Source organism: Geotrypetes seraphini, chromosome 3, assembly GCF_902459505.1.
Source record: "Geotrypetes seraphini chromosome 3, aGeoSer1.1, whole genome shotgun sequence".
Taxonomy (NCBI): Eukaryota; Metazoa; Chordata; class Amphibia; order Gymnophiona; family Dermophiidae; genus Geotrypetes; species Geotrypetes seraphini.
In genome coordinates, this window is record NC_047086.1 from 195856758 (window position 1) to 195881086 (window position 24329).

Below are 24329 nucleotides of genomic sequence, written 5' to 3' on the forward strand. Positions count from 1 at the left end.
CTTTCTCTTCCCAACTGTCTCCCATCCCATCTCTCCCCCTGTCTGTCTGCCTCCCTAACCCCTCCCTAGGTCCACTATTTTTCCCTTTCTCTTCCCAATGGTTCTTCCTTCAAGTATTTTTACCCTCTTCCTCCACCCCACACCAGGTCTAACCTCTCTCCTCACAGCCCAGAATGTCTTTCCCTCTAGCATTGGTCTGATGTCGCCGCCAAGCCAAAAAATCTGCCGGCCTCGGCAATTCAGCAATATTATATGTGACTCCCCCTACTGCTTTTGGCCTGCTGTGGTCTGTCTCTAATGACGTGCAACTTCCTGTTTCCACCTGGTTGGACCACGGCAGACGGAAAATAGGAAGGGGAGCCATGGACAACACTGCCGAATCGCTACAGCGGCTGGCAGACTTTCCAGCATGACAGCGACATCAGACTGGCGTGGGAGGGAAAACATGCTGGGCTGTGAGAAGGGGAAATTCTGGAGCATTGCTGTGGGCCACATAAAAAGGATAGGCAGGCCGGATTCGGCCCGCGAGCCTTGTGTTTGACACATGTGGTCTAAATGAATGTGCCTAAGGTAGACCCTACTTGCTTCTAAGTCAGTCCACGCCCAAACTCCACCACAACTCCATCCCTAATGATGCCTACTTGTCGGTTGGTGTCTTGGTGTAGACGCCTACCTTAAAAGTGGTAGGTGCCTACTGGCAAATTATTATTTTTAAATTGCTTTTTAATAGCGCTTTTCATTAACAGTGCTGATTAGAAACATAGAAACATGATGGCAGATAAGGCCAAATGGCTCGTCTAGTCTGCCCATCCGCAGTAACCATTATCTCTTTCTCTCTCCGAGAGATCCCACGTGCCTATCCCAGGCCCTCTTGAATTCAGACACAGTCTCTGTCTCCACCACCTCTTCTGGGAGACTGATCCACGCATCTACCACCGTTGCTGTAAAAAAGTATTTCCTCAGATTACTCTGGAGCCTAGGTCAGCTAGGTGTACCAATCTAGGCACCTAATTGTAGGTGTCTTTGATAGAATGAGGGCCAAAGGTTCTACAGTGATGGCCCCTTCATTGTGTGCATGTCTGAAGAAAAAGAAAGTGTGAGCACACATCTTGCACATGAGCCAGAATGTTGTTCTGCACATAAATATCAACCTTGCAAATATTTCCTGCACATTAAATTTTGGGGAGGCTAATATTTATGTAAGCAACATTCCGGTTCATGTGCAGATGTGTGCTCTTACTTTTGCTTTTGTTCAGACATGTGCACAGAGCTTTTATCTCCCATTCTGTCTTTTAGAATTGCAGGTACTTGCTCTGGTTGCAGAAAAACAAAGACAAAACTGGCATTAAATGCTCTCAACTAACCATTCTATGCAGCTCCAAACCTAATTTATTTTTATTTATTTAAGCATTTCTATACCACTTATAGTCTAAGTGGTTTACATACTCAAGCATTTTTCCCTGTCTGTCCCGGCAGGCTCACACTCTATCTAATGTACCTGGGGCAATGGGGGGATTAAGTGACTTGCCCAGGGTCACAAGGAGCAGTGTGGGATTTGAACCCACAACCTCAGGGCGCTGAGGCTGTGGCTTTAACCACTGCACCACACACTCCCCCGTGAATGTCACGTTGCGCAAGTGTTAAAAGCAACTATTTACTTTGATGTATTCCAAGGAATGCCCAGTACCAGTACCATTCATTTTAATATAGTGTGCACCCATTTGTACTGCATGGGTTAATGTATGCACTGACCCCCCCCCCCCTTCTCTGAGTACACACCTTGTAGTAACTTGAGTACTTATGGTCCTGGTAGCTTTTTATATTGCACTCCCAATTTAGGTTGTGTGTCTGTCTCTCTTGCCCCCACTTCTGGGGCTTTGTGTATTTATCTCTGGTTATCTTTGTTCTAGCCCCACCCTTCATCAGTATTTATCTATGGCTGTCTCTTATCTCTGTTCATCCCTGTGTCACTCAAGCTCTATGTATATGTGTGCTCGTGTCTGCCCTGTCTCTTGTCTCTTTCCCTCTCTTAACCAGGGCCTGATTCTGTGCGTCTAGCGTCACCTAACTCCTGACCACCATTCGGTGTGGTTATCAACCTCCCTCTCGTAGGCATTGTTTATAGAACTGCGCCTAGCGGCACTTAATTCAACTTAGGCACCAGTAGGTGTCATAATGTCAGGCACAGGTATATTAGGCCAGGGTTTCCTTGGCCTAATTTATCAGCACTTAACACAGACACCTACTACCTAAGTCATAACATAAACATAACATAAAAATCCATTTATATATCGCAATACCTTTCAGTTCAAAGTGGTTTTTACAAAGGAAATTCAGAAAAATGAACTTGCACAGTGAATTATAAACTCATTTGGGAAATTTATCAAATAAATAAGGCTTCAACATCATTCTAAAACCTTGATAAGAACTGGAACCTAATATCAACTTGTCCCAAGAACCTGCCTGGTAAGCTAAAATTCTGTGGAAAAATCGATTGAAATTACAACTTTTTACTGTAGGAAATGTAAATATAGTAAGTTTACTTAATGTTGTCTTTCTGTCTGCAAATAATTTAAAGTGATCAACAAGATACGATAGCACAAGGTCTAATAACAAATGCAGCTCATTTTAAAAAGTATTCTTGCTTCAATTGGGAGCCAATGTAGCATCTGATAATATTTTATCACGTGATCGGATTTTTTCAAGTAAAAAATTAATCGAGCTGCAGTATTCTGAATAAGCTATTAATATTCTTTTTATAAGAAGCTAAATAAACAATATTACAATCATGTCGAAGACTTAAAATCATTGATTGTACAAGAAGCCTGAAAGCTGGAAAATTAAAATATGATTTGATTGTGTGAAGTTTCCATAACATAAAATAACTTTTCTTTACTAAAGCATTGATTTGTGCATCAAATGATGTTACGATCCAAGCGGACTCCTAAGATTTTAATAACCGAAATAATGGGATAAGCAATCCCATTCAGTTTAGTGTATCCTCCTTTAAAAAAAAAAAATTCTTTATTGGTTTTTAATCAAAAACAGTGTCATACAAATGAAAGAACAAAAGATATTCCACATATTCCACTATTATCTATAGAGGTAACATAAATATCATTCAATAATTTCATTTTTCTGCATATAATAATATCATAATATATCCTAATATACAATACAAATAAAGAATAAAGTTACCCAAACATCACTATCAATATTTATTCCCCTCCCTCCAACCCCCCACCCCCCTGGATGTGTAAAGATAAATAAACCAAAGAAAAGAAGAGATATGATGAAAATACATTATTATGTTTTTACAAATTTAGTCAATGGGCTCCAAATTTTATTAAATACCTCACTAAAACCCCTACATTCTGCATTAATTCGTTCGTATCTGTATGTAGTACACACATTCACCCATCAAAATGTATAATTAATTCTATCATGATTTTTCCAATTACTTGTAATCAATTGAATGGCTTTACCTGTTAGGATCATAAATAGACAACTCTTATATTTATTCAAAAAAACCTCTGAAGCATTTTAGGACATGCCCAGATACACCAATTGCATCCAAACATCTTAACAAAATTTGTAATCTACTAGATTAAATATGCTACTAAGATCAAGCTGTAAAAGCATAGCACTTGTTCCTTTACTAAATAAATGATAAAGATGGTCGAATAAGAATGCTAATACTGTCTTAATGCTATGGCAAGAATGAAAACCTGATTGGGAAGCATGTAAAATATAGAATTGTTCGAAGCTTACTAAATCTTCCCTATTGTCTGCCCCTAATCATATCTACTTTGCAGCTAGGTGCAGGTAGGCGCATCATTGTAGGCGTCAGTAGGCTCCATGCCAAGTTCCACGTGGAATTCATATTAAAAAATATAACCGTGCTATTGGGGAAGAAAGCGATTCTATTATGCTGGATTACCTCGGACTCTACGACACTTTCCCGTTGGCGGACTCTGATGATCCATCAAGCATCCATGGAGCGTTTGTGCTTTTCTTCCTTGGACTCTGCCTTGGGCAGGTTGTTTTGCCTCTGTTGGACACCATTCTGGGACTCGTAGCCATTTGTTGAATGTCTAATTGTCTAACTGAGGTCTGCACTGGAGTGGATTTTTTGTTGTTCTTCGTTTTGTTACGGTTGTGGGACGGGGGTGGGTGGTGGGATGGGGGGAAGGCTCAGGTATATGGTGCATTTGGGCTGTGCATTGTTATCCATGTAATTCTGTTGTACATCATGTATATTTGAGATTTATTTTTCTTTTTGAAAACTTAAAAAAAAAAAATCTATCTAAAATGCCTACATAGGTGCAATTCACGCATGATTGCTGCCGGAAATATAGGGCCTGTGAAAACCTGGCCTACATTTCCAGCGCCTATTTTTCCTGTAGGCGTAATTCTGAAACCAGCACCAAAGCATGATTGACCCTTTCAAGGCAACCACCAATATTGGTGCTGGTTATAGAATCTGGCCCTTACTGTTTAACCAATAAAATGTCCATTTCATAATTTCTTCTGCTCAGAGCTCAGGGGTACTTGGCTTGAAGAAGTTGGGAAACACTGGAGTACAGTACACCCAGTATACTTCCTTCCTTTTGAGCTGAGCAAGGAACAGATCCTGGCATTCAGTTGTGAGTCAGATCCCTGCTCCTCAGGTTAAAGGTTCTGTACATGCTGCTTATTGTGATGCTAGACTCTCAATTTGAGTGGGTTTGCCTGTTAGGGTGATATCAGAATATTCCATCTTCTTCCATTTCTCTTGCCATGTCCATTAGTGTGTTACGTTCAGTCCACTAGATCAGTACAACAGAGCATACACCTTCTGTCCACTACAAGTATTTCCACTGCTCACTGGCCATATATCCCTTGGACAAAACATCTCTGTGTAGACCAGGGGTGTCCAACCTGCGGCCCAAGGGCCGCATGCGGCCCCGTGAAGTATTCTGTGCAGCCCCGGTCGAGGGCAATGTAGTGTTTTGCTCTGCAGCCCCCAGGTATTTACCATCTTGCTGGCTCCCTCCTCTGTCTTGCTGCAGCATTTGCGTGTTTGTGTGGTCCCAGAAACATTTTTTTCAGCCAATGCGGCCCAGGGAAGCCAAAAGGTTGGACACCCCTGGTGTAGACAGAAATATACAGGAGCCTTCTTTAGTCTAATCCTGCTTCTTTCTGCAGAATTCAGAGGTTTCTGTATTGGGGAATGCCTCATTTCTCCTGGTACTCTATTCCTCACCTGCCTTTTCAGCCAACCTGTAACTTACTCTAAGAGGCAATTTCACACAACTACCTTCTCATTCTCTCCCTGTACTCCAATACACTTTCCACAAGACTGATTCATTGCTTTACCCCAGAGGTACAAGAGGGGTTTCCGTTTCCCTATGGTAGGGATTATTTTTTAGGTATTTACACTATATACCACCTATCAAGATTATCTAGGCAGTTTACAATCAGGTACTCAAGCATTTTCCCTATCTGTCCTGCTGGGCTCACAATCTATCTAATGTACCTGGGGCAATGGAGGATTGAGTGACTTGCCCAGGATCACAAGGAGCAGTGTGGGATTTGAACCAACAACTTCAGGGTGCTGAGGCTGTAGCTCTAAGCACTAGGCCAATCCTTCCTCCAACCTGGTGGTCCTACCTGGTGTTAAGGTCACATGCTTCACATATATGTTATTGTGTCACTCTCTCTAGCTTGCCCAAAGCTCTTCCCACAAACTGTATGTATGTTTCTATCCTGCCACCTCTCCTCAGGCTCTGTGTCAGTTTTTCTCTCACTTCAAACTCTGAACCCAATGTAATAACATGCTAGAAGTTTAATGCCCAGCCTAGTGCAGGTTTTGTACACAATTTTCTGTGTTGGTGTGGCTGCCCTAGAGGAGTTTAATGCACAAGAGACCTGTGTAGACATAACATACCATATACAGTAGGTTTCTTATATTCCGCAATTTTCAACAAGTAATCATTGTGACTTACAATAAGATTGGGATCAGTTATTACATTAGCAATTAGATTATACAGAGAATGGGTAGGGTAGAAATCAGTCTTATGAGGAGAAATAATATGGGACTCATAATTTAAAAAAAAAGTCTAAAAAGTGGCCTAAATGGCTACTTGGACGATCAAAAAGCCTGATCATCCAAATACCCATAATCAAAGCTGGTTTTAGACGTATCTAAAATCAGCTTAGGCCTTTCCCCTGCCTCTAAACCAGGGGTGTCAAAGTCCCTCCTCGAGGGCCGGAATCCAGTCGGGTTTTCTGGATTTCCCCAATGAATATGCATTGAAAGCAGTGCATGCAAATAGATCTCATGCAGATTCATTGGGGAAATCCTGAAAACCCGACTGGATTCTGGCCCTCGAGGACCGACTTTGACACCTGTGCTCTAAACGCACAGAGAGAAAAGAGGCATTTTTAGAGGAGGGGAAAGGGCGGGAGGTGGGCCGACCTAGACCTAGGCGTGCAGCAGGTATAACCAAAACTTTAGGCAGGTTGCCTAGTCGGCACTTATACGTTTTGACTTAGACCAGGGGTAGGGAACTCCGGTCCTTGAGAGCCGTATTCCAGTCGGGTTTTCAGGATTTCCTCAATGAATATGCCTGAGATCTATTTGCATGCACTGCTTTCAATGCATATTCATTGGGGAAATCCTGAAAACCCGACTGGAATACGGCTCTCGTGGACCGGAGTTCCCTACCCCTGACTTAGACCAAGTCAAAACAGGCATAAGTGCCGAAAAGGGGCCGCTGAGCTGATCGTGGCTGCTGTGATCAGCTCAGCGGCCCCAGCAACCTGCCTACCCCCCTACAGCAATGATCGCGGCAGGAGAGATGGCTCATCTCCCCTGCCACGATCCACCCTTACCCACCCCCAAATGATCAGGGGAGGAAGGAGCCCAAACCCTCCTGCCCAGCGATCCCCAAACCCCCCCCAGGGCTGAATCCGTTGGGGCCAGGAGGGAGCCCAAGCCCTCCTGACCCGGCGATCTCCCCCCCTCCTCCTCCTACCACACGATCTGGCCAGGAGGGAGCCCTCCTGGCCCGCGACCCCCTCTAATCCCTACCCCCACTAAAATATGGGTAGCAGGGATCCCAGGCCCTTCTGCCCTCGACGCAACCCCCCCAACGACCGCCCCCGAACGCCCGATCGGCCCCCCCACCGACCGCGACACCCCCCCCCCCGCCGACCCCACGACCCCCCCCAACCCCTTCCTCGTACATCAAAAAATGTTGGCCGGACAGACAGGTGCCAGCAGGCCAGCCAGCGCAGGAATGGGGTCGGATTGGCCCAGGCAGCTCAAATCCCGCCCACAGGTGGGGCCTGAGGCGCCTGGCCAACCAGAATAGGCTCAGGAGCCTTAGGCCCCCTCCTGTGGGCGGGGCCTTATGCATATGGGACGGGTTGGGTCCTTGTACCTAAGGCCCCGCCCACAGGAGGGTCTAAGGCTCCTGAGCCTGTTCTGGTTGGCCCAGGCGCCTCAGGCCCCACCTTTGGGCGGGGTTTAAGCCGCCTGGGCCAATCCAACCCCATTCCTGCGCTGGCTGGCCTGCCGGACGGGTGGGCTTGGCACTCGTCCGTCCGTCCAACATTTTTTGAGGTACGGGGAAGGGGGGTGGGGGTCGCGGCTCGGTGGAGGGCCGATCGGGGGTTCGGGGGGGGGGTCGTTGGGGGGGTTGCGTCGAGGGCAGGAGGGCCTGGGATCCCTCCTGCCTGTATTTTAGTGTGGGGGTGGGGTGGGGGATAGAGGGGGTCAAGGGCCATGAGGGCTTGGGCTCCCTCCTGGCCCCAATGGATTTGGCCCGGGGGGTTTGGGGATTGCGGGGTAGGAGGGCTTGGGCTCCCTCCTTCCCTGATAGTGTCGGGGAGATCGGGGGTGCTGTGGGGCAAGAGGGCTTGGGCTCCCTCTTGCCCCGATGTTGTCGGGGGGGGGGGGGGGGGATTCTGTAACCGGTGTTGTGTTGACAGACACCGGTTACAGAATCCAGCTTTTAGGTGAAGGACTGGCTCCTCCTTCACCTAAAAGCCCTTGTTTTGGATGTTTGGGGCTTAGGCATTTTTTAGGTTGATTATATGGTATAAGTTTAGACGTAGTGGTGGTCTGGGCGTTTAAACAGCTGAACGTAGAGGCAGGCCATTATAAAAAAAAACCTCCTTTTGGACGTTTTTTTGATAATGTACATTTTCCCTGCTTCTACTTTCAACATTTAAGGCCTTAGGCCAAAAGAGGACTTAGACGTTTTTTTTTATTATGCCTCTCCATGTCTTTAACATTCTTCTGAAGTTGTAATAGAATGGAACTTGACAGAAGTATATTTCAGACTCTGGGGCCCAGGGATTCAAAGGTGGACTCGAATAGTTTTTTTTTTGTCTAACATGTTGAGATAATTGTAGGGACAGCTTAAGACATCGTGTCTTGCATTATGGAATGAATGAGAAATCTTGATGCCCAATACTAGTCCGCAGACATCAACTTATTGTTCACTTAAATCTAATACTAAAGGTGTTAGCTACAAAACCTGGATGTAGAGATATGTATGCAAAACCCAAAGGCATAAGGCCTGGTTTTCATTTAACACATTCTCTGAGGATTAAAATGTTAGTTCGTTATTTTTTGTCTAGCAATAGTGAGAGTTTTGTGCCAGCATGAACTTTTTTTCTTGTTTTATAGAAGGGGATGGGTAGTGGACAGTCAGGTGCCACTGACTCGTGTTCGAGTCCTAGCAACTTGATGAATTACAGATCTAAACTTCAGATCTGAAGAAGCTAATCATAGAGGCCTAGATTCTCTAACCAGCGCTGATTTTTTTTTAGGTACAAGTAGGCGCCCAAGCTCAGTAGAAAATGCAGTTTAAACAATGTTTTTACCTGAGTTTCAAGGTGCCTAAAAAATCAGTGCCAGAATCACACCTCCATTGGTGCTTTAGGCTTCCTTATGCCACTATGGGCATGGCTAATGCTGGGAGTGGAGTTAGGCGGCCTAAAGCATCTATGTAGTTGAGTGAGGACTATGATAGCACCTTTGAAAGCACTATGAAGACTCAGCTTTGATTAATTCAGTTGGAATACTGTTGATACCAGGTGACTTATTTTCGATAAAGCTTTAATTGCTGTTATGACTTTTTGAAATATCTGGTTCTTCTTTGGCATCAGTTTCCAGTTCAATTTCCCGAATGCCTTTTTTGTATAAATTTTCTGTATATTCTTTCCATTTCTTTTTAATGCTTTCTGGATCATTCAATATCATTCCATTGGTGTCTTTAAGCATCCCCAGTCGAAGTTGGAATTTCTGCCGCGATCTCTTAAAATCCTGATACGCTAATCTGGTTTTTCCATTCACATATTCCGATTTGATTTTATGACAAATATCCTTGAGATATTGTTCTTTGCCTTACTGAACTTGACGTTGAAACACTTGATTCATTTGTGATACTTTTTCTCTATCACTGGAAAATTTTGCTGATCCTCTTGGTTCTGATACTTTTCTGGTGTCTTCTGACGTCCAAGGTGATTTCTTGACTTTCTTTCTCTTCTGGAGTGTTTTTTTTAACTTCATCACTAACCCCCTCCTTTACAAAGCTGTGCTATTGTTTTTAGCGCCGGCCGTGGACAGCTTGGACGCTCATAATTCTTTGAACGTCAGAGCTGTTACTGCGGTGGCCAGCACTAAAAATGCTAGTGCAGCTTTTGTCAAAGGTGGGGGGTAATTGCAGTTTTGATATCATTATATAACTCATTGGGCACTTTATCTCCTATATCAAGAAAAGCAAATCTGATGTCTAGTTTTATCCAATAGTCTGATGGAATATTTTCAATGTCATATTTTTGGAGGTCTCTAATCTTGTTGTTGTGAAGCTTTACCTTGATCTTTATTTATTTTTTCAGTTTTCTATACCATTCTTCCAGGGGAGTGCAGAATGGTTTACAGGTACTCAAACCTTTTTCCCTGTCTGTCCCGGTGGGCTCACAATCTCTATCTAATATAGACGAGGCAGTGGAAGAACAAGTGACTTGCCCAGGGTCACAAAGTGCACTGTGGGTTTGAACCCCCAACTTCAGGGTACTGATGCTGTAGCTCCAAACCCTGTACCATACTTTCATAGTATGGTAGAAGATAGCATGGCAAACATTGTCTGACAGAGATGGCAAAACATAGTCAACAAAGCATGATAAAACATAATATGACAAAACATGATAATGTGAAACATAGCATGGCGAGCATAGTTTGGCAAAACATAGATAACAAAGCATGGTTAACATAGTATATGACACGATTTGTCAAAAATGGTAAGGCAAGCGTGCATAACGCAACATAGCATGGAAGACATGGAGTGGCAAACGTGTGGCCAACATGGCATGAGAGATTGTAGCAGGGCAGATATAGCATGGCAAAACACAGTATAGTAAATATGGTGTATAGTATGGCATATGGTAAGTATGGCACATGGAAAATATGGCGTATAGTATGGGATAGGACAAAGATGGTGAACAGCATGACAGAGTGTGGAAGAACATTTTATGAGAAAACATGGCATGATCAGACATAGGACGAAACACATAGCGTTTGAGACTCGAGACAGTGGAGGGACGGGGCACTTTGTCAGAAGATTCTGGGAATTTGGATTACCGCACTCTCATAGAGGGTCAGGGGAAGAGGTGAGTTTTTATTGCCTTCCTAAAGTTCAGTAGACCTTCTAATGATCTTATGGGGGTAGATAGTTTGTTCCAGAGACGCCGTAGGTAGTGTGAGTATGTCAAAAGCTTGTGGTCGCTTCCACAATCAGCTCCTGGTTTAGTCCTTGCAGTCAAAACTGCAGATTTCCATCTCTGTCCTAAGCAGTTAATAAAATTAAGAAAAAGAAAAGGGGCCTAATTTAGCTGAGGTAATGTTGCTGAATTTAGGACTAATGAGATGCTGCAGCTGTGAAATCTGCTTATTTGCAGAAAGTTACACAATCTGACACCAGTAATATTTGTGTGGAATAGTTTATTATTTATAGTCCGCCGATTACATCCTTACATACATAAAAAAATATGAGTTTTATATTCCAGATACACATCTAATATGTTTAACCTGGCATTAACATTTTGTGTTGTATATGCAAGATGGACGCTGCACAAAATACAGTATTTATTAATTCTGCTGCTAATGCACACCCGATGAGTGAGAATTAATGAATACATGTTTTTGCACACATTATTTGCATCTGATTATATTATATTGAGCACAGTATTGTATGTGTGTGTGTGTGTTAGGAAACTGCAGTGAACTTTCGTGCACAGCTCTAACATACCAGCTTATTACAGTACATCTGCCCCTCCTCATCTCATCCCTGCTTCTGTGTATATTTGTATTTTCTCCTCTATGCTGCTCCTGTCCATCTGGTTCTCTAAATTCTGTTCTTGTGTTTATATGTGCTTTCACCTGCTCCTCAAACTTTGTGTGTTTGTTTGTAGCCTGACAATGGATAATATGGACCAGCACCAGAATTTGGAAATTGTCCTGTAATTTCATCGCAGTTATCAAAATTTTGTAATTTTTAAAAACTTTATTATTTTTTTTTTAGTCAATGTTTATTTATTGAATTTTTACAAAATTACAAAGTATGGAATAAAACAATCCATAATAGTGGAACACAAAAGATATGCCAATGAATGGAATCAACAAAGACAGAAAATGAAATGCAAAACATGAACATGGATTCATACATTCCTCAAGAAATTTTCTCCATAGCATATCTAATACAACAAGCTGTATCCTAACTACTTAAACAAGCACGTTCCAGGTAAAATAAAGGGAGAGAGAGAAATAAGTGTGAGACAGAAAGAGAGAAAGAGAAAAGAAAAGAAAATAAACAAATAAATAAATAGATAAATAAATAAATAAACAAATGAATGAGTAAGTAGATAGACGAATAAGTAGATGAGTAAAAGAAAAGGGGGGAAGGGAGAAGAAAGACTAGAGAAGGGTCCACTCAAGGGAGAGAAGAGTGCAGGTAGAGTTTCAGTAGATTCCATCTGAGCTGGAATCGAGGAAACCTATTGGAGGACTTAGCCAAATACGCTTCAGTTCTGTACGTGAGACAAACGAGGTTCCACCAATGTGAGTGTGAAGCTTTGGATAAATCCTTCCAATAAGTGAGAATAGTCTTTAAGGTGAGGTGAGTAAAATATCAAAGAGAAAATGATCGGAGTCTAAGAGTTTGTCAGGTATTGCGGAAGATTTTAGTAAGAGCATTTGGTAAGTCAGTGGAATATTGATCTGGAAGACTGAGCAAACCGTAGCCCAAACTGAGGACCAGAAGGAGCCGATTGTTGGGCAAGAGAAAAGAAGGTGCTTAAGAGTACCAACTTCAGATTGACAGGTCCAACATTTATTGGAGTAAGTGGGGTTGATTTTATGAGATTTGACTGGGGTCCACGGAGTTCTGTGAAGCAAGATGTTGAAGGATGTTGAAGGATGGATGCAGAGCGGGACGTTTGAAAAGTGGATTTATAAACCATATTCCAGACTTCATCGGATATTTGAATCCCCAAGTCCATTTCCCATGAGGAGTGTAATGGGGTTAATGAGGAAGGAAGGAGGGATTTGAGAAGTTTATAAAAGTGTGATGCTGTATGACCTAGCGCTAAAAATTGATGAGAAAGGGAATATAAAGAGGGAGTAGAGTTTACTGGAATAGGTAAGAGGCCTGATTTATTGAGGGAAGATTTCAGCTGTAACCATTTATAGAAATGAGATTATTTGATTGAGAAGGAGTCCATGACCTCACTGAAGGTAAGAAAAGACCCATCTGGTCGGCATAAGGATCCAAGGTCCCAAATTTGTTGTTGAAACCAGGAAGGCCAGCAGATGGGTTTTTTATCTATCAGAAGACATTTGTTATACCATAAAGGGCAAAAGGAAGATTTGTTCCAAGGAGTGTCCAAGTGGGCATCAAGGTCCATGAGGGTTTTGTGTGTGGTCGCCATGATGGGATTACGGGAAAGATTTGGGGAGTAGTTAGTGCCCAGAAGTCTTATCAGCGGAAAGGGAGACATCAAAGACATTTCTAGGCGCAACCAATTGGGGTGATCATTGGGGGAAGGGGATACAAGCCATTCAGCCCCTTGTCTGAGGACAAAGGCTTTATGATAACTGAAGAGATCTGGAAAGTTGACTCCGCCTTGTAAAGTAGGGGTTTTCAACTTTTTAAGAGAGATTCTATGGGGTTTGTCATTCCATAGAAAACTAAGCATTCTAGCTTCCAGTTTTTTGTATACAATAGGGGGGGAGCAATAGAGGAAACATATTGAAGATATATGTTAATTTCGGAACCACAACCATTTTTAAAGAGTCGAGACGGCCCCACCAAGAGAGATGTAAGGGAGACCAAGATGACAGGGTGGTGGAAATCTGACTTAGAAGAGTGGAGCAGATTGCTTGGGTAGTGGAAGGGAGATCCCTATCGAAAGTGATTCCAAGATATTTGATTCCCTTAGAGACCCATGTGAAAGGTTGAGAGGAGAAAATAAAGGGGATGCAAGAATCATTGAGGGGCATGAGTTCTGTTTTGTCCCAATTGATTTTATAACCTGAGAGCGAAGAGAAGGAAGTAATTAATTGCATTAAAGAGGTCAGTGAGGGTTCCGGGTCAGACAAGTACAGGAGGACATCATCTGCATAAGCCGAGATTTTAAATTCGATATTGGCGATGGTTATGCCTTTGATGTCTGTGGACTGTCTGATGGCTGTGAGGAGAGGTTCGAGGGCTAAATTAAACAAAAGAGGAGACATTGGACAACCTTGATGGGTGCCTCTGTGGAGCGGAAACTGCGAGGAGGCTTCGTCGTTAACTATTAATTTAGCAGTGGGAGACTGGTAAAGCGGTGAAATTAAATGAATGAAGGACGGAGGGAAACCATATTGAGCTAGGACAGCGAAAAGGTACTTCCACTCTACCCTGTCGAACGCTTTCTCAGCATCAAGCGAAGCAAGAACAGCTGGAGTAGTGCTCGTCCGGGCAAAGTGAAGTACGTGGCATAGGAGTCTAGTGTTATCAGCTCCATAGTGACCTTTCATAAAACCAACTTGGTCTCTGTGAATTAAGGAAGACATAACTTTTTCTAAACGAAACACAAGGATTTTAGCAAATATTTTATAATTTAGATTTAACAAAGATATAGGGCGATAATTCTTTACTAACTGAGGGTCTCTGTTCGGTTTTGGGAGAATGATGATATTGGCTTCTAGAAAGCGATTGAGTCCATGTGGAGTTGATTGTAGATCTTGAAAGTAGGAAAGTAAGTGAGGCGTGAGGAGGGTAGAAAACGATTTGAAAAATTCCGATGAGAGGCCATCAGGACCAGGTGCTTTAGCTGAAGGTAGAGAGGCTATGGCCTGAATAACTTCATCTGACGATATTGGCTGTTGAAGGGATTGTTGCTGCGTTTCTGATAGTGCAGGTAGGTTCAGTCGACGAAGAAAATCAGTGATGGAACTATCAGATGAAATATTATCAGACGAGTAGAGCTCTTCATAGAAAGAGCGGAAATCATTTAGCATATCTTTGGTGGAAGTGTGAATGCTACCATCAGAGGACTTGATGTGGGTGATCCGGTTTTTTGAGCGTTTGCCTTTTAGGTAAGTAGCCAGGAGGTGACCAGTCTTGTTGGATGATGAGTAATACGTGGCAGATCGACGAAAGATGGAAGCTGATGCAAGGGAGCTAAAGATTTTGTTGTATTGAAATTTTAATTGTTGAAGTTTCTTATATAGAAGAGGATCGTTTCGATTGTACAGTTGGGATTCACTTGCGTGAATATCAGTTTCAAGTTGGTGCAAAGTAGATTTACGTTTTTTGAGTTGGAAAGCTGAAAAGCTGATTACTTCACCTCTAAGCCAGGCTTTATAGGATTCCCAAACGGTTGAGAAATGCGATACTGAGTTGAGGTTATTGGTGAAGAAAGTTTGAGATTCTGATTTGATGTGAGAGAGGAAGGTCTCGTCGTGTAGAAGAAAGTTGTTTAGTCGCCATTGTCGAAATGAAGGATTGGCGGACCAGTTGAGGGTGCAGGATACAGCAGCGTGATCTGAAATTGTGATATCATGAATTTGTGATGAGGTGACAAGGTTCACAATGTCTTTGGAGCCCAAAATATAATCAATTCTTGAATGGGACTGATGGGGAGCAGAGTAGAAGGTGTAGTCTCTAGTGGTGGGATGGAGGATTCTCCAAATGTCCAACCATCCATGGAGGTCCATGAGTTTGGTGAGAGCCGCTCGAACCCTCAGTTTGGCAGGACGGCAAGTAAAGGAGCGGTCGATGAAGGGATCTATCGGAAAGTTGAGGTCTCCTGCAAAGATGGTGTTGGAGATCGAAGAAGAGGTATTGAGAGATTGAAAAGCTTGGAAGAAGGAAGGGTCATCCACATTGGGGGCGTAGACATTGAAGAGGTTCAGAGGTTTGCCTAAAATGGATCCCGTGATTAGAGACCATCTACCATTAGGGTCAAAGCTGTGTGAGGATAGCTGGAAATTTAGATTTTTCTTTATCAAGGTGATAACTCCATTCTTTTTGTTCTGAGCTGGAGCGGCAAGGCAATGCTCTACCCAACCACCAGTTAGTTTCTGTGCTTCATCCAGAGTAAGGTGGGATTCTTGTATTAAGCAGATGTCCGCAGCAAGGTGCTTGAAATAGTGTAGAATCTTCTTCCTTTTAATTGGATGATTGATTCCTTTAACATTGAGAGAGACAATATGAAGTTTAGTCATCAAGGCGGTTTTGCAGCGGTGTAATCCAGATGATATTGGAGATAGGAGAGTGGAATACTGGTAGAAGCAATGGTGGGTATCTCATCCACGAGGGAGGAAGCAAAGAAGGAAAAAACTAAAACAACACAGGAAACATGCTTGTAAACACTGAGAAGAATAAAACAAATGAAGATCCAAGAATGGGATCGCATGCTGGCAAGAGAGGCTCAGCAATCTCTCCGCAATCGGCCCCATTGTCAGAACAAATGCTGGGTGCGGCCCCGCAAAGTGAAAAGTGGGTTTAGCAGTTTAGTGCAGGAGATCAGGACATGACTCCTATGGTTTCATCCAGATATTTTTGAAGATCCACTGGATTATCAAAATTTTTGGTCTGGTTATGGTATGTCACTCTCATGCGGGCCGGGTAGAATAATCCATACTGCGCACCTATGGACTTTAGCTGAGGTCGCATGGAGAGAAAAGCTTTTCGTTTCTGAGCAGTTGTTTTTGAGACATCAGGAACAAATAAAATGCGTTTGCCATCTGCCATTAAATTTGAGGCAGACCTTGCAGATTGGAGAATTTGGATGGCTTGAGGGTAGCGTAGTAATTTTATAACTACCTGCCTGGGAGGCTTAGCAGGCGATGGAGGGCCCGAGGATACCCTGTGCGCTCTCTCGATCTCTAGTGGTGGAGAAAACTGAAGTTTCAGTGTGTCAGGGATGAAAGTATGTAAAAACGTCATCATATCAGATCCTTCTATTAATTCTGGTAATCCAATGAGGCGTACATTGCTCCGACGCATTCTATTAGATAAATCTTCCAGGTCAGACTGCAAAGAGATGATCTTATGTAAATCACGCTGGATTGCCTGGTATTGAGAATCATGTGCTGTAAGCCGTTCCTCAGCTAGATCTAGACGAGCATTATGGTGTTTTAGCTGGGACATTATGGTGCCCATCTCATTTTTAATTTCAGAGGTGGCAGCGAGATTCTCCTGCATTAGTTCGCGAAGAACTTGCAGGTCTTGGGAGATTGAGGAGTTAATTTCGGGCGTGCAGGAGGATGAGGCCTTGGCGGGAGATGGAGGCTCATGTTTAGAGCGCTTTGAGGCAGAATGCGATGTGCTGCCGCGGGGCAGAGGAGGAATCTGTCTTACCCTGTTTAGAAGACATTCTGTGATGTTTTAAGAGCGATTTCCGGTCACTCCGAAAGCTTCGGGGGCCGAGCGTGGAAAAAGTTTAACGGGGCTGACGCGGAGGAGAGGAACTAAGCGGCCATCTTACAAGCGGGCACGTGACGCCCCCCTAAAAACTTTATTTTAATGACATCATGTATTTCGCATCATATGTGTCATAATCCAAGAAAAGGAACCCAAGTCTTAGAAACTGAGTTATTCAGCTGGCTGAGTAATCAAGCAGATAACGATTCAAATGCAATAAACCACATCTTTCTATGGTTTCATTTCAATTAACAAACTGTAGTATCTGATAAATAGAAACCCAACTGACATTGTGGCCTCATTTCTCAGGTAAGTGTGCACCAAGACTTGGCATCTTTTCATCTTGTTTTTGATTTATTGGTGATTGTAAGTGATGCCTTTAACTGTAAAATTGCCTTGATTTATTTTATTTATACATTTATTGTGTTAAAATCCAATAAAAATATTTTTTTAAAAATTAAAGACTTGGCATCTTTTCTTAGATGATGAGACCTATATAAAAAAAAAATACTGTCATGCCCACCCTCATCTTGTGTGTCTCTGGCTCACCCTCCACCTCAAGGTCTTCTTGTCTCTGTACCCTTCAGGCTATGTGTTTGTCTTTGGCTGTCTCTTAGGCTTCAAGTTTCTCTCTCCTTGCAATCTGTCCGTGGCACGATTCTTGGCCCACAACCTCTGCATAAATAAGCTTGTGTGTGTGTGTGTGTTTCGCTGCCTTCCTCTTGGGCTATCTCTGACCCCTGTATACGCGTGTGCTTTTAGCTGTCTCTGGCTCTTCCCCGCCCTTTAGGCTCTGTGTGTGTCTCTCTCACGCCGCAGCCCGCCCCCTCTCTCTCTCTTTCTGGAGGGGTTGTGGGTGCCGCCGTCGCTGCTCTGTCAGAGGAGGGAGGCAGCCGTAGCAGCAGCAGCAGCAGCGGACAGGCAAAGAGCTGCGGGCCCCGGGCGCCCCCCGTCATGTACGACTGCATGGAGACCTTCGCGCTGCCCCCGCGGCCCCTCTACGACGTGAGCCACCAGGGCCCGTGCATGCTGCGCAAGGCCAGCCTGGGCCCCTGTTTCGCGGGGCTCGACCCGTTCGCGTGGCCGCAGCCCGCCAGCCTACAGTGTGAGTACCCGGGTGAGTGCGCGGGAGGGGAGGGGAGGGGGAAGGCGAGCGCTGGGCTCGGTGGCGGCCGAGGTCGCGCGCGCCGCGTCCCAGGTAGCCCCGGTGCCGCCTATTTCTAAGCGTCTCTCGTGCTGACTAAAAACCTGTCCGCAAAGCAAACGGCGCTAGCGAGCACCTTCCCTCCTCGGACAGAGGGGGCTAGTTCGGCTCGCTTCTTTCAACTATATAGGGAAATGGCACAATTTTGGCTTTGGTTGTGGTGGTGAGATTTGGTTTGGGGAGGGGGGGGGGGCAGAAGATGGTGTCCAGTGGTGTTTTCTTTTTTTTAATTTATATATATCTCGTCTCTCTGCGCCCCCTCCTTATCCCGAGAGTGTGTGGATAGTGAAATTCCGGACCTCTTCCCCTGGGACCCCTGCAATAGCTTTAGTTAATGTTTTTCTGTTTCTTGACAAGCCCTTTTGTCATTTCATGCTTTGACAAAAGACATTACTAAGCTTTGGAAAGGAGAAGACTTCGAAACTTTTTTTTTTTTTTTCTATCTTTGTGAGCAGTAGAATGGCTTGGGGGGTGTTATTATTATTGCTGGTGGTGATGGTGTTATCTCTGTGCATTTCTATGGTGAGGGTGGGAAGCATAAGTATGATTTAAATGCACTTCTCATCTCTCCTTGCTGACCAGGGAGGCTTATTTTTAAATGTGGAAATTTGGCTGGGAGCCACAGGACAGAACAAACAGGATGGGGAATTTGAAAGAAGCTGAGCCTGGGACGTGATTGTGGACAGAGAGAGAGAGATGGGAGATTTTTAGACTTGCTGCGCCTAAAACCTCAGGGTGATAGCTCTGAGTAACTCAGGGGTAGGTAGGGGTCTCTCCTTGCCTCAGTGATTTGGGCAGTAGGGCTGCTGGCTCTGACTCTGCACTGTTTACAAGTTGAGGATCAGCCCTGTTTCAAATTCCAGTGACTAGCCAAAGGCATCAGAATTTCATAACAGAGATGGCAGGAAGGGGAAGAAGGCAGGCATTTTACTTGGAAATCACTTTTTCCCAAACTAATCCTTGCCAGATACCCCCCTACTCTCTAAAGCCTATAAGCACTGGTATATCAGTGTCCCTTTCAATTTTCTGATTATACTCTGCCTTTTTGGACCCATTTTTACTTCTTTTCCCTATTTTTTTTTCTCCATTTTCTCTTTGTAGAACTTCTTCACTTTTATCTTTTTGTATTGGTGGTGCTCTCTGAGTTGTTTATAGTTTTTTTTTCTGCTTCCACTGTACATTGACAGTTTTGTTAAGATAAGGCCAGTTTAACTACTGGGCAAACTAGGTGATTGCCTAGGGTGGTGGCAGGGAGGAGGGGTCAACCAAGAGCAGCTGCAGTCAAAGCAAGCTAGAGCCCAACAGCCACAAAATTCTGAAAACTGTTAACCTGTGCTTTTAACTGTTCAAAAATATAATGACCAACTAATGTTTTGCACAGATTATTGTCTTATTAAAGAAATGATAATTTTGCATGAGATAAAACTTGTTATAGTTTATAAATCTTTCCTTTTGGCTAAGTCTTAATAATAATATTGTAATTTATAGCTAAAGAGACATATGATTAAGAAACTGTTTTATTTTACTTTTGTGATTATGATAAACATACTGAGGACCTCAAAATAGTACCTAGTGGGCCGCATGTGGTCCCTGGGTCATGAGTTTGAGACCACTGACTTAGAGGGAGCGGTGAAAAAGGAGGCAGATGTATCTCCCATCAAGATGCACTGGCTTGAGAGAATTCTTCTTCTTAAAAAAAAAAAAAAAAAAGGAATGAGGAAAAACTTGGGGAATGCTTTTCCCACACCCAAAATATTTCTTCCATCCAGACTCATTAGTGGTGTTTTAAAGACACCAATCTGGTACATGCTGCTTTTCTTGTACACTGAACAGTGTTTTGTAAGTGCATACCTTCTGTAAAGTATTTAAATCACTGCACTGTAAAAGACTGATCATGTTGAGAATAGCATCACAAGTGTGGAGACCTCAATTGGCTCATGTTGATCATATTGTGATTTGGATTTAGCTCATGTCTTGGTTTACATTCAGGTGCTACTTCTACTTATCATACAGTCCCTGGAGAGTTTACACTCGGGCATTAGAAGTTTAAGCGATTTACCCAAGTTCACCAGGAAAGAGAGTGGGATTTGAACCTGGTTTTCCTGATTCTTAATTTGCTACTTTAACCTGTACTTATTAATCTGTTGGGTTTTTTAAAATTAATCTACTGCTGTACTCTTAAGTTTTTCTCTTTCAACTTGGTTCTGAAGTTTTGGTAATATATCTCTCAATAGTGCTTTCTTTTATGTATATGTGCATTTCTGTAACTACCGTGTTTCCCTGAAAATAAGACAGTGTCATATTAATTTTGGGTCCAAAAAACTCATTAGGTCTTATTTTTTTTCATGTACAACAATTATCTCTCCCTTCCTCTCTTCCACCCCAATTCTTCATCTTTCCTTTCTCCTCCCCCCCCCCATGTGCAGCATCTTTCCTCCCTTGTCACCCATCCCCTTTTGCAGCAGAACCCCACCGACCCTCCCACCGTGAGACTGACATACCTCCACTCCAAGGCCTCCAAAAACAGCAGCAATGGCAGCTGTTTTTGGAGGACTCAGAGCGGAGTTATGTCAGGTCTCACCGGGGTGGGGATTGCTGAATTGAAGAGTCCCAATTTTTTCAGTGAATCGGGCAGCACTAGTGTCAGGGATGGAGTCTGGGACATTCGTGGAGGTGGGAGCTTCAGGGGTCGATCTTAACTTAGGCTTATTTTGGGGGTAGGGCTTATATTAGGAGCATCTTTAAAAATCAAGCTAGGACTTATTTTCAGTATAGGTCTTATGTTCGGGGAAACAGGGTAAAGACACGTTTCTTTATTCTAACTTAGAGTAGTGGCTACAGTAAACATCAGGCAAAACACTTCTCCGTTTGTCAGTCTTGGAGTTTTTGTTTTTAAGTGTACAGAATTGATAATCCTAAAGAAATATGTGACATAACTAAAACTTGGGGTATTCATATTTCTTACACATTACAAATGAGCACACACTGCAAATGAACCATCTGATTTAATGAGGATGATTCTAAGTGGCAGCCCCCTTTGCCATCATGGTAGCTCTCAAAGGTTCTGGGAAATTAAAGAGAATCAGATAATGAGTATTTCAGATAGGGTCAGAATGTTTGTTAACAAAATACTGTACAGTGCAAGAAGGTGGGAGCAGCTTTTGTCATTAAGGATTTTGCTCTGGCTCCTACTAAACTAGAGAGGAGGTAGAAGGCAGCCAAGGCTAGAGAAATTCAGACCCCTTGTACTCATGAAGGCCCTTTAGAATAGGGATAAGACAGGGTTGTTAAAAAAACCCCAGTGATTCCTGTGCACAAAATGCTGGAATGCAGTCGGGGGGACAAATGGATTTTAGTGGTCTAGCAGAGGCAGTAAAGATTTTATTGCAGGTAATGTGGTGTTTGAAGCTCTGCGAGTCAAAGGAATTTCCTGTATTTTAGCAATTTGGGTAGAAAACCTGCTGTATTTTTTCTCTCTTGCTCTGGGTTTTATTGCTGGGGCTTGGTGTTGCTAGGCTCTGTATGTGTGTGTGTTCTTTTATGAGCTGGAGCTGGTATAATTGAGGAAGGGGAGTCCAACAGGAGAGGTAACAGGAGGTAGGCATAAAAGATGAAAGAAAAATCTGGGATGGGGAGCTGACTGTTTTCACTCCCTGGAACCGCTGTTTGAGGTGCCTCTGACAGGAGGGCTGGGGGCATAAGTCAAAACAAAGAAGAGATCAAAGCCCCCATATCTGAAATCCTCACACTTAAACAGTGACAGTAGTACTAGCTAGATTGCTCCAAATACTGACTTGGCTAAGTCAGGTTGCTCCTCTCTTTATTTCTAGGTCTTCTTTCTTTTTATGGTGTTTGAGACATGTGTTCATATTTGCCATATCAGTGGTTCCCAACCCTGTCCTGGAGGACCACCAGGCCAATCGTATTTTCAGGCTAGCCCTAATGAATATGCATGAGAGAGATTTGCATATAATGGAAGTGATAGGCATGCAAATCTGCTCCATGCATATTCATTAGGGCTAGTCTGAAAATCCGATTGGCCTTGTCTTTTATAGAATACTAGTATAAGCAAACCTGCATTGACACACTGTGTTTTATTAAGGCTAAGTGTAGAGGCCAATCAAAACTGAACCTGCAGCCAAAATTCACTGCTTGGTTTTGGTCAGTACCAAAACTGGTGCCTCGCAAGTCCTTCTGCCAGCTGCTTCTTCCCCTTTCCAGAAGAGGGCCAACTGGCTACTCAACCCCAGTCCCTCTGCCTTCTCACCACCCAAAGGCCATCACCAGGCCTACTTTTGTTTTAAACAGTCTAGTGCAGTGTTTTTTCAACCTTTTTACACCCGTGGACCGGCAGAAATAAAATAAAATTAAAACTACTAGGACTAACATTTAAAAACCCTGTTTACGCCCCATCTCCGCGAGCTCGGTCACCTCAGTAACTATAGAAAAATAGACAAATATAGTGCAAAATATAGACAGCAGATATAAATTCTCAAAACTGACACGTTTTGATCACTAAATTGAAAATAAAATCATTTTTCCTACCTTTGCTGTCTGGTGATTTCATGAGTCTCTGGTTGCATTTCCTTCTGTCTATGTATCCTTTCTTTCATTTCTTTCTTTCTGCACTCAGGCCCAAGAATTGTCCCTTTCTATTCCCTCCCTCTTTCCTTCTAGTGCCCCCAGTGCCTCCTTCCTATGTCTTTAGTGCCCCCAGTGCCTCCTTCCCATGTCTTTAGTGCCCCCAGTGCCTCCTTCCTATGTCCCTCTCACTGCCTTCCACACTTTGTCCCACCCCCACCCCCGAAATCAGCCTGTCTTCCTCTCTCCTTCCCTCTCTGGCCAAAGCCAGCCTGCTTGCCTGCCTACTTCCTTCTCTCCCTGCCGCTCAAAAAAAAAAAAAAAAGCCTCCCTCCTTCCTTTCCCCGGGTCAGCTGCTATCTTACTGCCCTGCTGCTGCAGCTAAAGCTGACAGGAAGTCTTCTTTCTGACGTCAATTCTGACATCGGAGAGGATGTTCTGGACCAGCCAGGCAGCGATTGGCTGGCCCAGAACGTCCTCTCCAATGTCAGAATTGATGTCGGAAAGAAGATTTCTTGTTGGCTTTAGCAGCAGGGGCGGTAAGATAGCAGCCGACCCGGGGAAAAGAAGGAGGGAAGCTTTTTTTTTTTTTTTTTGCGCCTGTCCCTGGACCTTAATCTTGCTGGCCCTGCGCAGACCGGCAGAAATTTCCTGCGGACCGGTGGTTGAAGAACAGTGGTCTAGTGGTCTGGTAACTTTTTCTGGGCAAAAGCAATCCCTATTCACTCTTGCTTCTGCAGGTTTCTCAGCAAAAATGGCTGCCGGGACAGCCTGTGGCAGCATCGTAAGACCATTGTGTGAAATCTTTGCTCCTGCTTATGCTGTTTCAAATCCCTGGATGGCTGCCGTGTCCAGGCACTCATGCTTATGCTGCTTCTAGTCCCAAGATGGCCACTAGGACCTCTCTTGATAGCCATTTTGGCTGAGGAACCTTCAAGGGCAAGAGCAACTGGGGATCACTCTTGCCCAGAAGAAGCCTCTAGACCACCAGGCCATTTAAAGTAAAGTAGAGTGGAGGTATGGCTATTTAAAGTAGAGTAGAGGTGAGGCATCCCTCAGCACCCTGAGGTTGCGAGTTCAATTCCCACTGCAGCTCCTTGTGGCTCAGAGCAAGTCACTTAACACTTCATTGCCCCAAGTACAAAATAAGTACCTATATAAAATGTGTAAATCACTTTGATTGTAACCATACAGAAAAAAATGGTATATCAAGTTCTATCCCCTTTACCCTTCAATGCATTGGTTCCCAAACCTGTCCTGGAGGACCACCAGCCAGTTGGATTTGGGGAATAGCCCTAATGAATATGCATTAGAGAGATTTGCATATAATGGAGGTGACAGGCATGCAGAACCCCATGCATATTCATTAGGGCTGTCCTGAAAACCTGACTGGCTGGTGGTCCTCCAGGACAGGCTTGGGAACAACTACTTTAAAGGAATGCCCAGGGAGGGTTGTCACGTGGTGGGAAGACAGAGGGGTTGAGGTTGGCTGGCTGGCTGGTCCGGGATGACCTACCACTCTCAGGGAAGAAGCAGGGGGGTGGGCACAGAGTTTGTTTCAGCTGAAACCCAAATCTGAA

The 24329-nt window shown here is 43.8% G+C and overlaps 1 protein-coding gene across 5 annotated transcripts in view; it reads left to right on the top strand.

The window, feature by feature from the left end:
• RARG (retinoic acid receptor gamma) overlaps positions 1-24329 on the top strand; it is a 343469-nt gene that overhangs the window by 192552 nt on the left and 126588 nt on the right. Inside the window, exon 1 of one of the 5 annotated variants that reach the window (XM_033937128.1) lies at positions 17658-18081. The exons of 2 other annotated variants lie outside the window; for them this stretch is intronic. In XM_033937128.1, the coding sequence (XP_033793019.1) occupies positions 17919-18081 (163 nt within the window). In that variant the 5' untranslated portion in view covers positions 17658-17918. Of the gene's footprint in view, positions 1-17657; positions 18082-24329 lie in introns of those variants that run through there. 2 more of the 5 variants (XM_033937129.1, XM_033937130.1) reach the window with 2 other exon arrangements.